This window comes from Rhipicephalus sanguineus, chromosome 1 (genome assembly GCF_013339695.2).
Source record: "Rhipicephalus sanguineus isolate Rsan-2018 chromosome 1, BIME_Rsan_1.4, whole genome shotgun sequence".
Classification (NCBI taxonomy): Eukaryota; Metazoa; Arthropoda; class Arachnida; order Ixodida; family Ixodidae; genus Rhipicephalus; species Rhipicephalus sanguineus.
In genome coordinates, this window is record NC_051176.1 from 265,677,112 (window position 1) to 265,690,702 (window position 13,591).

General features: G+C 40.8%; 1 protein-coding gene across 3 annotated transcripts in view; it reads left to right on the forward strand.

Annotated features, from left to right (window-relative positions):
* LOC119378893 (katanin p80 WD40 repeat-containing subunit B1) overlaps window positions 1-13,591 on the forward strand; it is a 198,405-nt gene that overhangs the window by 115,442 nt on the left and 69,372 nt on the right. For all 3 annotated transcript variants that reach the window (XM_037647953.2, XM_037647954.2, XM_037647955.2), the window contains exons 4-10: window positions 5,079-5,179; window positions 6,073-6,114; window positions 6,999-7,082; window positions 7,910-8,097; window positions 9,103-9,253; window positions 11,281-11,411; window positions 12,822-12,875. In XM_037647953.2, coding sequence (XP_037503881.1) covers window positions 5,079-5,179; window positions 6,073-6,114; window positions 6,999-7,082; window positions 7,910-8,097; window positions 9,103-9,253; window positions 11,281-11,411; window positions 12,822-12,875 — 751 coding nt within the window. The remainder of the gene's footprint in view (window positions 1-5,078; window positions 5,180-6,072; window positions 6,115-6,998; window positions 7,083-7,909; window positions 8,098-9,102; window positions 9,254-11,280; window positions 11,412-12,821; window positions 12,876-13,591) is intronic.

Sequence of the window (13,591 nt, forward strand, 5' to 3'; positions counted from 1 at the left end):
TGTGCGTGTTGGTATATAGCATTACTGTAGATTGTATAGCACAACTAATCGACGGGACACAAGAAAGATACACTCACAACAGAGCCCTACGTTGTGTGCTTGTATTTCTTGTGTCCCGTCGATTAGTTGAGCTATACAATCTATATAGTGATGATACAGGACTGTTTGTCGTTTTCTTAACGCCGTGGTATCACCGAAAGATTGCTACGTAACATTGTAATGTACCTTTTTTTATGCTTATTGCAAGAAGGCTCGCTGACATGTCGCGTCATCACCAGCCTGCTCCAAGTTCGCGCCTTTTATTTTGCATCTGTTCTTTTTTTTCCGTGTGCGAAATTTCCTCGATGTAATTTTGGTGTAGTTGCACGTGAAGCTAGTGTTCGTGAAAACTCTAAGGATTAATACGATGATCTTTTGGATGTGCGATGAGTGAGTGTGCGCTTCTTGAACCGCTTATGCATTTTCCGTTTTTCAACGCATTCTTGGCGGTCCAGACCGAGCAACATGTCACAAAGGATGGTGGTGAAAAAGGGTGAATATCAATCGCATGCGATTGATATTCATCCTTTTTCCCCGTTGGGTATGAATAATAATCGCAAAATATTACGCACGTTAGTGTTGCAGAATGGCTTCGGTGTGACGACAGCAAATAAAAAGCACCATAAACTGCTCGGGAGAGTAAATTTCACGTTCGACTGCGTGTATATGTTGCGTAACCTGTGAAACGAGTTTGTGCACGTGAATTAGCTGTTCATCGACATATACTGGCGTATTTCATGCGTCCTGTGGTATATCGCTGTGTCGAAACCAAAGGTGTATATGTTGATGCCTCGTTTATACCGAACGGCGCCAGAGTTGTGCTTCCGAGCAAGCTAGAGCAAACCGGAAGATAGAATGTGATGTATGTGACGTCATTATGAGTAGTGTTCGATGTAATTCTTTCAAGAGACGTCGTTCCGTTGTACTCTATATTAATGGGGGATGATGAGTATCCTGTCTGAACAGGGGCGGAAAGTGTCGGAAAAAGAGCGCATAATTCTTTTCGCATGCGAGTTCTTTAGCTGAATTCACACCTCGGGCATCGCCGTGTAGCCTCAGACTGTAGTTCCTTTATAAATTACATCGGCACGAAGAGCATGCAGTCAGCATGCCGCAGTCACGCACCAAAGACACGAATGATCATGATCTCCGAGTTCGGGGACGGAGAAGACAGTCCAAAGTACGACGACCGGGTCCCTTTAGATTTTCCTGATCTTCTGTCCCAACGATACCTCCTCGCAAACGCCCCCCCCCCGCCCACTTCTGTCGTGCGTGGGTCACCAATGTGCTGCCCCATTGAAAGAATGACCCGGCTGATCTCCTAAAACCAAGGCGAGGAGTTCTACGACGAGGAAGCACTTGATGCAGGCAAAGGCCGGGATACAAAGGATAAGGAAGGACAGGTGGGACTGTAGACGAGATGGTTCGCAGTCGCTCGGCTATGCCTTTGCGGAGCACTTGCCGTGGCGCTCTTGACTTGCTCTTAGTTTCCTGCCATAAATACTTAGCTCTCTTGCTTGGACAGGAGGAGGGAGAGAGGGATGTTTCCGCGCGCGTGCCACTTTGCTTATCAAGCATTGACATTTTGCTTACATTTAACATCTCGAAAGTTAGGATTTTGATAACACAGGATGTCATTATGCCGCTAAAAATGCGCCGTTGAATTTTTTTTTTGTTTCTTCCGTGGGGTCAGAAAGCGAAGGGGAAATAGCAGCGAGAAACACGGCGGTTTGCCGAAGCGCATTGATCGCTTCCCGGAGGACCGCACTGAGTGCATATTTCGACATTGAAAGCCGCCAGGTAACTGCGGTATACATGTACTCCATCCATGCTGCGGTATACGTCGAGCCGCCATGCGTTTTGGAAGGTACCATATAGAGTTGCGCACGTGGGGCAGGGGGGGGGGGGGGCTGCGATGAACCTCTCCACCCACCCTATGCCCGATACGGTGCAGTTGCAGTACACCACCTACCCGGGAGCTGATCGAAGTTTAGCCGCGTATTAAAGAATTTACCACGGTACAAGCCTTCGTGAAATAGTACAGTAATGCAACGGGCAATGGAGCAAGAAAGGACGGCAGGAAGAGAGACAGTATATGCAGTTGGAAGCGCGTGCAAGAGCATAGTTTTCTCTCTTTCAAGTTATGCGCAGATCTAACGGGTCAGATGTGACGTCACTGCGGTCGGCGCTGGGGCCTTCGCATTCGAGTTCTGTATTGATACATTTCCAAAAACCTTGTAAAACAGGTTGTCGCGATTGATGAAGACGCGTGGAAGCGATCGCATTTTAATATTCGCCCATTGCGCGCACAAACCATTTCGGATTTTATCTTCCTATTGCGTGCCTCGTCCCGAAGAACAATGTGTGCAAATACAAGGCGTTCCCGTATCGATGCTGCAATCCTTACAATAGCGAGTGCATTAAAAAAGAAAAGCTTTTCGTGACTGTCCTTGCACTCACATTTTACCGGTTACGTGCTACCAGCTCTCGTTTTACGATGACTCGTGAAATAAATACACCAATAAATTGTTAGGTTTTACGCGGATAGACCCAGGTACTGCGCGGACTGCCATAACTCGTGTTACCACGTGCCGTTTAGCGCGTAGTTCTTTTTACGGCTTAGGTTGTCCAGTGGAGTTCCGCAGCGGTCTCCGTGCGGCGAATGCCACGGCGTTCGTCGGCGTGGTCGATATCAAGCGTTTTAATGCAACGCAACGTGTGTGGCAGCTTCGAAATTTGTTTGAAACGTAATGATCAATGATTGTAAAGCTTAACTTGTATATATCTCATTCGAATAATAAACTTCTATGCGCGAATTAAAAAAAAAATTCCTCCTCACATCACATTATGCTCGCACCACATTGGTGTGTGTACGGCTGTTGTGGCGAAAGCTGGCGCCGTGGTGCTGCATGCCTGGTCGCCATCACTAAGAACGGCCAGCCACAATAACCGCCCTCGAGTGCACTGCGTTTGAACGAGGTCGTAACCCAGCAAATCTGCAGTTTAGAAAAGTGTGAGAACTCGCTCGGAGGTCTTTTCATGTAACAGTTTTTGAGATTGTGACTTTTCAAGAGCTCGTTTTTTTCTTTGTTAGACACAATATTAATGAGAACTAACAGACAATAATGCCAAGGAAAGTATAGGGGATGTTTTGTGTAGTAATTAGGATATAAATGTGAAGAAAGTTAAAGTGAACGAAAAGATAACTTGCCGCCGGCAGGGACCGAACCTGCGACCTTCGAATAACGCGTCCGATGCTTTACCACTGAGCTACGGCGGCGGTCATCCTCCTGTCCCTGCCGGCGGCAGGTTATCTTTTCGTCCACTTTAACTTTCTTCACATTTATATCCTGATTACTACAAATAACATCCCTTATACTTTCCTTGGCATTATTGTTTGTTAGTTCTGATTAATAGTTTTTGAGATTGACATGCATACGTGAAGGAGGTTCTTTGTTCGTTCTTTCTTTTTATTTTTGATGGCATCATGAATGGGCGATCGTAATGAAAATGTATCTGTTTATTTCTTTGATATAAAATGTGTCCGCTTTGGTTCAGCGTTGGTGTCTGCGCGACAACCGTAGCATGGATGGCTAAGCGCGGTTGCTTTTTACATGACCGCTTGAGCGCGCCGTATGGTCTCTCGCTCATCTCTTCTACATTCGGAAAGTTTTTTATTCTTTTTTTATTGTTCAGGTCTAGTTTTATTTTTGGAATGTGCGGCGCGAGTTCACGCTGAGCGCTTTTTTTTTTTCTTACGACCTAGACACCATATGCGAAGTTGCGAACAGAGATGCGAACACCGCGATAGCTCCATCTGAAGTTGCCTTTTCTGGAGCGTTTGCATAATCTCAGCCCTCGCGGAGTCAGCGCCGCTGGGCCTTCTAAGGTTGACGGTCTTGTTTATGTGCCCTCCGACACTTGAACTTGCCGACCCTCGTGACCGAGAAACCGAGAGCGTACGTAACGGGGCCTTGCGCTCCGTCACTAAACCGGGTTGCAGTTTACCAAAGTTTGTTTTTGTTTTGTTTTCGAACAGCCGTTATGGGCTAGGAAACCGGCCGGTCGTGTTTGTTCGTTCGTTCATCCGTCACGCTTTGGTTTCAAGCACGGCAGCACATAAGAGGATCAGGGAAGCTGATATACTTGGGATCAATTCAAGCGACCTTGCGGTGCCGGTCGCTTCACACAAGAGCATTTTGCACGTGTGAACATAGGCGTGCGTAGGGTTCCCCATCAGGAAGAGGGGGGGGGGGGGCGGAGGGGAAGGTTCATCCCAGCGCCCCCCACTCCACCCACCCACTAAGTCCATGTATGGGGCAGAATTGCCCTTCCCTCTTAGGTGAATAGCCCCCCCCCCCCCCGTGCGCTCGGGGGGGGGGGGGGATAAAAATTGAGCTTGGCTAAAACAAGTAATGATCACGTAATGAAAATTGAAATTAGGCAGTTAGACGCACGTGGCGAAGTTACTCATAAGAATGGCAAATTGGAGTGGGTTTCTCAGAGTGTTACTCACGAGCACAAAAGAAATGTAGAATGTACTGGAAAAAGGGCTACAAACTTCCAGCATGTACACAGCAATATGTGTAGTAACTTTTCTGTGCTGTTTACACTTACTTGTTGGGGAGTTACAGTATGTATTTCATACTTTAGTGCATGCAGCCGAAAATTTTCTAATTGTCGGTACTGTTTTCGACATGGATCAAGCTGTAAACATATTTAAATTTTATGTATTAGTGTGCCTCCTAAAGATATTGTAGATATTCGGTTTAAGTTCAGCAACTTCGAATTTTATGCATTCCAAGTTTGTCTTGTGCATTTTACATAAGGAGGTGGGCATTAATTTAGTATGCCAGAATTTTCCTGCATATTTTTGCATTTGCAAAGGTACGATTATGTCTATATGGATAAATTAAAAGTTGCTGTAGACTACCGCAACTAAGTTGACATGTTAGGTAGTTGATTATTTTTGGGGTGGTGACTTTTCGAAGTTACTTATCAGTGTTGTTTTCTTCTGTCTGATTTATGCACTTTTGCAGTGGTCCGGACGCTCACTGGTCACAAGGGAAATGTACGGTGCATGGATTTTCACCCTCATGCAGAATTTGTGGCATCAGGGTCAATGGATACTACTATAAAGGTATGTATGAGCCTTTGCTTTCTCTGCCTAATCTAGATAATGCATCTGCTACAGTGCTAGCCAACATCCTTGTCACATTTTCTCCTTCATTTTTTAAAAATTAAGTGCTGCATTCATTATAGAGGCAACTGCCTGATGCTTTATGCAAGTCATGGTACTGTTTGAACTTAACACTCTAATGCTGAACTTTCTCATCAGAAAAAATATAAAAGATCACGACACAAGACAAATAAGGGAGCACAGGACAGAGCGCTCCCATGGACATCCTTACATAGTCATGTATTTAGTATTAACAATGTGCCATGAGCATGAGTTAAAACATGAAGTGAAAAAAAGGATAAGAATGCCTGTTACACATAATTGCATGCCAGTGAGATGTGTAATCGCTCTTTACGCTCTTTCTAAGCATAGAGTTATCTCGAACGAATGTCTTGGAATCTGACATTTGCCGTTGTTAAAAATTCAGGTGAGCATGGAAATGGAACAATTGGAGCAGTTTCAGAATTGTTTCAATTGATATTGGTGTAATACATAGGCAACTGATGATATGAAAGTCTGCTTTACTTGTTAAATGCTTTCTACACAGTTTGAGACCAGGTTTGCTTTTTTTTGTTTTTTGTAGCTTCTTTCATTTTTGCTGTTAACCTGTAGGGAGTATTGACTTCATTGAGCACCTTTTCTCTCTTCACATAATGTGGATCTTAACAGAACTTCTAAAAGATAGTAAAGTCAGCTAATCAGTATCGATGTAGTCACTGATTTTTACCTGTGGTGATGCAAGGCAATGTTCACATTAAAAAATATAGTGTTAATGTGAAGTTTGATTAAATGTGTTTCACATTGCAATATTAATTTTCACTAATTGTTTTTATTCATTGTTTCTTCTCTTGTAGCTTTGGGACACAAGAAAAAAGGGATGTATATACACTTACAAGGTATGCCTAATGTAATGCAATTTATGCGTGGCATTTGTTACAAGTACTTTATATATATATATATATATGAGATAGAATATTATACACAGTAAAAGTAGAAAGTAGATTGGGAAATGCTGACACCTTTAAATGTGCCACATACAACTCAGTCTTCTCTCTGGATGCTGTAACTATTTTATTTAAGGTTAGCCTTTTTGTTGAAGGTTGCAGAGATAAAAAGCACTTGAAGGTGGCATTTATGCCGTAGCATTTATGCTACGGTCAAAAATAATACATTTGAAAGGAAAATGTAGTTTTGCATCATGTAATTTAATGTAACATGAGGTGTAGTGCTTCTGCATTGCAAGATATGACATAATTATTACATGCAAGGTGTTGCTGATATTTAGTTATTACCACCGAAAAAGTGGAGTGAAATGTTTGTGATGAGTGGCCACTGTACACCACTCACATTTGTGACCTAAGCATAGTAAGTCTATAAATTTGTGAAGAGAGCATCACTGATCAGAAACAACTGCACTGCTTGCATTGCCTCCATAGTGCTGCCTGCTAAGTATGAAACAGCATGTAGTTGTGTTGGATCGAAGGGGCACAAAAACTAGTGCTGATCGAGTGAAATATACATGAAGCGATCACTCATTTCATCTCTTCTTTACTCTGAGCTTCATCTTTGTGCTCGTTGTGTCCACTAACTAGCATGGAAGTAAAGCAGCAATACAGGATGCATGGCAACATGCAGTTTTTATTTTCATTTGTTGATCTGGTGTATAATGGCCATATGGTAAGACCACATGGTTGCTTAGTGGATCCTCTTTCGCAATTTATTTAGCCATGCTTCTGTACAGGCATGGTTTTTGTCTCTTACATTTGATTACCCTATGCAGGGTCACAACAAATGTGTGAATAGCCTCAAGTTCAGTCCTGATGGGCGATGGATTGCATCAGGGAGTGAAGATGGCAGTGTTAAGGTATGTTGCTAGTGCATAACCACTTGCTGATCTTATTGCACCTACATATTGAACACATGTTATGGCTTTGATACGTAACTGTCAAGCACATTTGCTCATGATCAAATATCACATTATATTTAAAAACTTGCTAGAAATATAGGAAAAAGCTTACCTTGAGTCTGTGACGTTTTACTTTCACAAATAAGAGGGGGCGGCTGGGAAGTGACAGTAAGCAGTTGTGCTTTGCAGCACATTCTCTAGCTATGGAATATATGAGTAGTTTCCAGTTTGTTTGTGGTTATACCATCTGCAGTGCATAGAACTCTTAGATTTCTTTCTTTTGCCCAGGGTGTTTTGATTCAAGTGCATTAAGCCGTTCAGTTACTTTAAATTTAAATGGCTGAGAAGAAAGATGATGCCAATGCTGTCAATGAAATAGCGATTGCTTTTCTTACTTTATTTTTTACGTGTGTGCAAGGTAGCATTTCACTTACCTTTTAACGTAACTCAAAGCTTGATTTAATATGAAACTTAGCGTTAAGTTGCGTGCTTCATTGGAATGATACGTGTTGCCACGAAAGAGCAGGTAGTCTCGTGGAACACGATACTACTTTTGCCTCCACATCTTATCATAAGATAAGATCATAAGATACTTATCATACTCTTATCATAAGATAAGATCACAAGATACCTATCATAAGATAAATGCCACATTTAGCAATATATATGTTGCATCATTTATTTACTCTTTGGCAGGTAAGTATTTTAACACTTGGACAGGAGTGTGAAGTGTTTATTAAAACATTTCTTTACCTGAATCATTGATTGTTAATTTGGCTATGCAGCTTTGGGACCTTCCTGCGGGCAAGATGCTGTCAGAGTTTCGGGACCATTGTGGGCCTGTAAATGATGTAGATTTCCATCCAAATGAGTTTCTCCTGGCGAGTGGCAGCTCAGACAGCACGGTCAAGTTCTGGGACCTGGAGAATTTTAATCTTGTCTCTTCTACTGAGAATGACTCTGGTGTTGTCAGGTACCGTAACTTTCTATTGTGATCTTGTTCAAAAACTATGAACTTAGTTCATTAGCTCCAGCAAAAACAAAATTTTAGTGAATTCAATTCCTGAAGCATTTCTAAATATGTGGGCAACCTCAGTGCTGTTAGACAAGTTCTTGATCTGACTAAATTATCTTCTCTTTGCAAGTGTTATGGTCGTAGTTTCTCCCTCTGGCGCTTACCTAAAATACTGTGCCATTTATTACATTTCATTTAATCAAGTTCGATTGCATATGCACAACTGTCAGTAATTAGGTTTACTGCTTAGTTTTGCACAGTATGTTAAAAAGCATGCATTAACTTTTTAGTAAGTTTGTGTCAGTCAGGTCTACAAAGCTAGGCACTTTAATTTCGCCTGTCAACCTTTTTTTTAAGGTAAACTAAAGTGAAACAGCGAACCAATTTAAGCGGATCAGTTATTCTTTGAAAAATCTGCTGTCATTAATTTCACCATCGTAGGTTTATTAATGGAAGAGAAAATGCAGCACGAGCTGCATTTTCTTTTTGCACGTTTTCTCACTTGCCGGGCATCTTCTCGCGGCAAGAATTATGCTTTCGGTATTGTGAAAGGGTAATTGACTAATACAAGAAAAATCGTTTTTCTCTTTAGTGTCCCTTTAAGGTGCCTCTGTCGCACCCCTCATCTGTAGCTTTTACGTTTTAAGTTAGTTCAGTCGGTGCACGTGCAATGCATGTCACTCTCAAACAGTCTTGTGCGTAGAGACGTCTCTATTTTCTTGTTTTGCTAATCTGCGAGTGAACTTGCTCTGCTCACCCATTCGGACAAACCATCTTCTGATTACTTTCATAATCTGTTATGTGATAATGTGCATCTTGATATTTGGAATGAGAGTTCAAGACGGAGTGGTTTTTGAGATCTTTTTAAATAATCTTGAAACTCTGTAATTAATGCATTGTCGTAAACTTTTTTCCTGTAATCAAAAGTGGCATGCACATGACATGTTATGATTTCTTTTGCAGGTGCGTCTTCTTCAACCCTGATGGTGCCTGCCTATTTAGCGGTGCAGAAGACTTCCTAAAGGTTTACTGCTGGGAGCCTGTAAAAACATGTGACACTCTGGTCATGGGATGGAATAGAGTGGCTGACATTTCTGTCGCTCAAAACCAGCTTGTGAGTTTATGTTTGATATATTACGATGTATTATTTTTTAAGTTCCAACTAAAAAAAAAAAGCTGAGACTAATTTGAATCCTGATGTACATGCACATCTCTGTTCTGTTTTTGAACTCGTGTTTTGCGAATCGTGTTTTGCATGCAAGGCTTTAACCTTTCTTTGCAATTATTCAAGTAAGCTTTTCCCCCAAGATGTCTTAAGAAACATATTGGTCTAGAGAAAAAAAAAGCCTAGCAATAAATTATTTATGTTCTGCCACAGTATTTTTAAAGGGGTCTTGAACCACTTTTTCAGGTATTATCGATGATTTTTGCGCAAACTTTACAAAAAGTGACTGGGGACTGCGCTCATATGTGCCGTGTGTGTGGTCTTTCTCTGTCCCCAGTCACTTTTTGTAAAGTTTGCGCAAAAATCATCGATAATATGTTTAACCAACTAGCCCACTGCCAAGTTTTTTTCAGGTAATCATCGAATGACTTTAGTATCAGAGTTTATTGCCTCACGAATCAATTGCTGCAAAAAATTCTCTGATTGGTAAAGAATGAGTGTAGTTACAGGGATTTGTCTCACGCTTTCAGCATTTTCTCTCTTCTCTCGTCGTGACAAGTACACTGGAAGCTGCACAGTGAGGGATAGTACGAGGGAAAGAAGTTACATCAGCGCGTGTCATGACCTTGAGAGTGCGTGATGAAACTCGATCGCTCCCTCCCGTTGTTATTCTTGTGAGCGCATGTGGCTCACTGTGTAATGTTTAGCAGACTATGGAGCGCGGTGCTGGCACGTGGCGGCACCCCACGACAAGAAGTGCATCTGATCCAAACGCCACACTTGATTTATGTCTGCTATTGGCCATGTCGTGTGACGCCAAACAGCAGGCACTGGCAGATCCGAAGAGAGTGAGCACAGGCCTCTGTATGAAAAGAGGGCACCTGAGAAAATGACACCTTCGCATTCCACTCTGAACTCTCCTTGCCATGCATGACTGCAAGATTCGGCTGAGCTGTTCATAGCAGCGTCAGCTTTCCCAGGATGTGTTTTTTCACCAAGCCCGAGGGGTGGTTCATGACCCCTTTAAGAAAAAAAAAGCTTTATTTTTACTTTTGGTTAGTTGCTAGAGCCCAACACCATTTGCACATGGTTTCAGTTGCATTTAAAAGGTAATCTGTTATAATTTGTGCTCAGCATATTTAAAAAAAAAAATGTATGGTCTTTTTTAATTACTGTTATTGTATCAACTGAAATGCACATCATCTTCTTGTTGCACTTCATATTGATCTTGCATACTGATAGCAGCATTTGCAAAATAAATATTTAGGCATAACTGGTGCATGTTAGGCACACCCCTCTTGTCCTTGTAACCTGGAATGTTTTATAAGTGCTTTATTTTGTTTGCACAATCTTGCATTATTCCTGAGCCCATTAGGGCTGTCTAGAAGGCCACAATTTGCTTGGTATGTTAGACATAATGATAGTACTATAAAAGGTTTGTGCTAAATTATTTCATTTGTGAACAGTTTAAAGAAAGGCATTGAAACATATTATGATAGTTTCATGCACTCTTAAACAGCAGGCATCTAATGGAATGAGTAATCTGAGTGCTTTTTCTGCAAGAACTGGTAATAACAGTAGCAATTTAAAATCAAAGAAAAGAGAGTCCTACGTTTTCTGTTCTTGCATATCTGACTGGACTTATAAATTGCCTGACATGAGACTGGTGGCACACTATTTCGCTAAGTCTAGTTTATCAGTGTTAAATTTATTGCGGGATCCGAAGCGGTAGTTGCACACTGTAAGATTCAGTGCACATTTACGATCTCTAGAGCTTTTATTAGTGCTATTATGTGCTTTCCTCGCTTATCCTTTCATCGTCATCAAGTTCAGTTTGTTGCAGTTTAATATTTTTGTAGAGGTACCCTTGCATCATGCTTGTTGTAAAAGTGATGAATGGTTCTTGCTGTTCATCTTTCAGAATTTCATCTCCAGCAATTCTAACACTTTACATCCCAATTTCTTTCTTCTTTCAGATTGCTGGAGCATTTTCTTTAACAAATGTTGCTGTATATGTGATAGACCTTAATAGGGTTCAACCGTTTGGAGGGATGCCAAATAACTCTACTGTGCCTCAGTATATTACCGCAAGCCCTTTCAAAGCAGGGTGAGCATCTCTTCATTTTGTGTAGTTTCACAGAGCGGTAATTAACCTTTGTGAAAGCACATAACACTGCACGCAACGACGAGGTTGTTACTACTGCAGCATTTACCACTCAGTCTTGTACGGTTTAAGCATAATATACCAAAGTAGTCCGTGCAGCAAGAAACTTGGTTATATTACAAACTTCATTGCGTCGAGGTTTCCGTCTTTGTTTTGCGAATAGTGTCATGCGTACTTAAAGCTTTCCCTCTCCACGATGTTTTGAGTACATATGTTGGTAAAAATATTACAAGAGATTTTAGAAGCAATGCCAAGCAATATGAATAGTGAGTGTAGTACAGAAACCTTAAAAAATATCAGCAGCTTCACACGATACTGCCGCAACTGCTACCAAGTGGGGGCTTTTACTATATACGAAACTGAAATGCTGTGACACTGATGTAAATGGCCCATGAATAAAATAGGCATTTGAGACATGAAATGCCACTCTAGACGTTGCAATAGCATGTGATCCATTTGAGTGTCTACACATGTAGGGTCACTGAGGAGGAGGACGTTTTTCTTCATGTATTAAACTTAGTGGAATTTGCCCAAATTTGTTTGTTTTATTAGTGTTAAGTTTGTTCTATTAGTGTTTATTAGTTTATTAAATTCGTTTGTTTTATTAGTGTTTGTTTTATGCAGTGGTAGCTTCATTAAATTGAGCTTTCTTCCGAACCGAAAGGAGGAAATAGACTGTATGTAAGTGCATGAAAGAACTTTCAGGGCTTGTTTGCATTTTAAAGGGACACTAAAGAGAAAAAAAGAGTTTTCTCATATTTGTAAATTACACTTTCGCAATACCAAAATCGCCACACTTGTCACAAGAAGGCACTTGGTAAGCGAGCAAACACGCAGAAAAGAAAATGAAAGTGGGGGCACCACCTCGAAGTTTCTGCACCGATCGCCGGGACGTTATAGATTTTGAAGGTATCTCCTAGGGCCTACATAGTTCCTAATTGCCGAAAATGAAGTTCGTTGTCCTCTGAAGGGGCCATAAACGTAACAGACCCAAGTTTCAGGAAATTTTGTTGTTCCAGTGTTGCCAAAATACGAAAAAGTACTTTGAAATTCGTGACGTCATGTGCAGAGATCTCGGTGGGAAATTAAAAAATGAAACTTTGACCTTGATTTGCTCTTCTATTTCTAAACCTATGGTGGTGAAAATAACGACAGTAGTGTTTTCAAAGTATAATTGATCAGTCTAAACTGATTCATTGTTTCACTTTAGTGTCCCTTTAAAAAGGAGAACATTGAAACCTGTTTTAATAAAGAAATGTGGGATAGTAGTATTGTGCCAAACGTAATTGTGTGCATGCATATGGGACAGTCAAGAAGTTACAAAAAGAATGTAATATGCTTTAATACTTCCAGGTCTCATATCCGGAGAAGCTTTTCTAAAGATAAGAAGGACGCAGCTGACTTTCAGTAAGTTCTTGATGGAAAGCTTTGTCCCTTTATAATGAAGCAGACAATCATTTTTGATTATTTGGCCACTAATATTCGAGCTGTAGGTTAACTGAACAGCATTCGTAACAGCACACTTCTTATTCTTGACCAAGCAGAGAGTTCAAGTGTTTTAATAATGACACTGTTTTCGGGAGTAACACTTAAGAAACTTCAAGGAAATTTATATGAACAGAGTTAGTATAAGCTAGCGTGCTCCTGATAGTACAACAGTTTAAAAATATGTTTAGATAGGTGTAAACACAGCAGCTTAGTAATTTCTTTCGTACATACGTATTGTATCGTTGTGTACTTTATGATTATCTGAATTAACAAATCTGCTTCAGGATGAACTTCATAATCTACTGATCCATTTTAATTTGCGTCTATGGTATGCCATTTTAGTATATCCAGTTAAACTTTCACAACGAAGCTGTTAGTTCAAATTGAAGCATTAAGAAAATTTTGTCTCAATTTTCTGAAAAAAGAACAAAACTAGATCACTCGCGGAGTTTATATTTTCAGGAAACGTGAAAAATGTGAAGTGTGATATGTGGACAAATTTTTGAAATGTCTGGGTTAATTAGGGGTTAAACGTATATTACTGAACCATTGTACTATATGGTCTGTTCAAAGGCATTACGTAGAAGTGATAATCAAGTTCTAAATGATTTGTAGGGAAAGTTCAGACTGGGTGA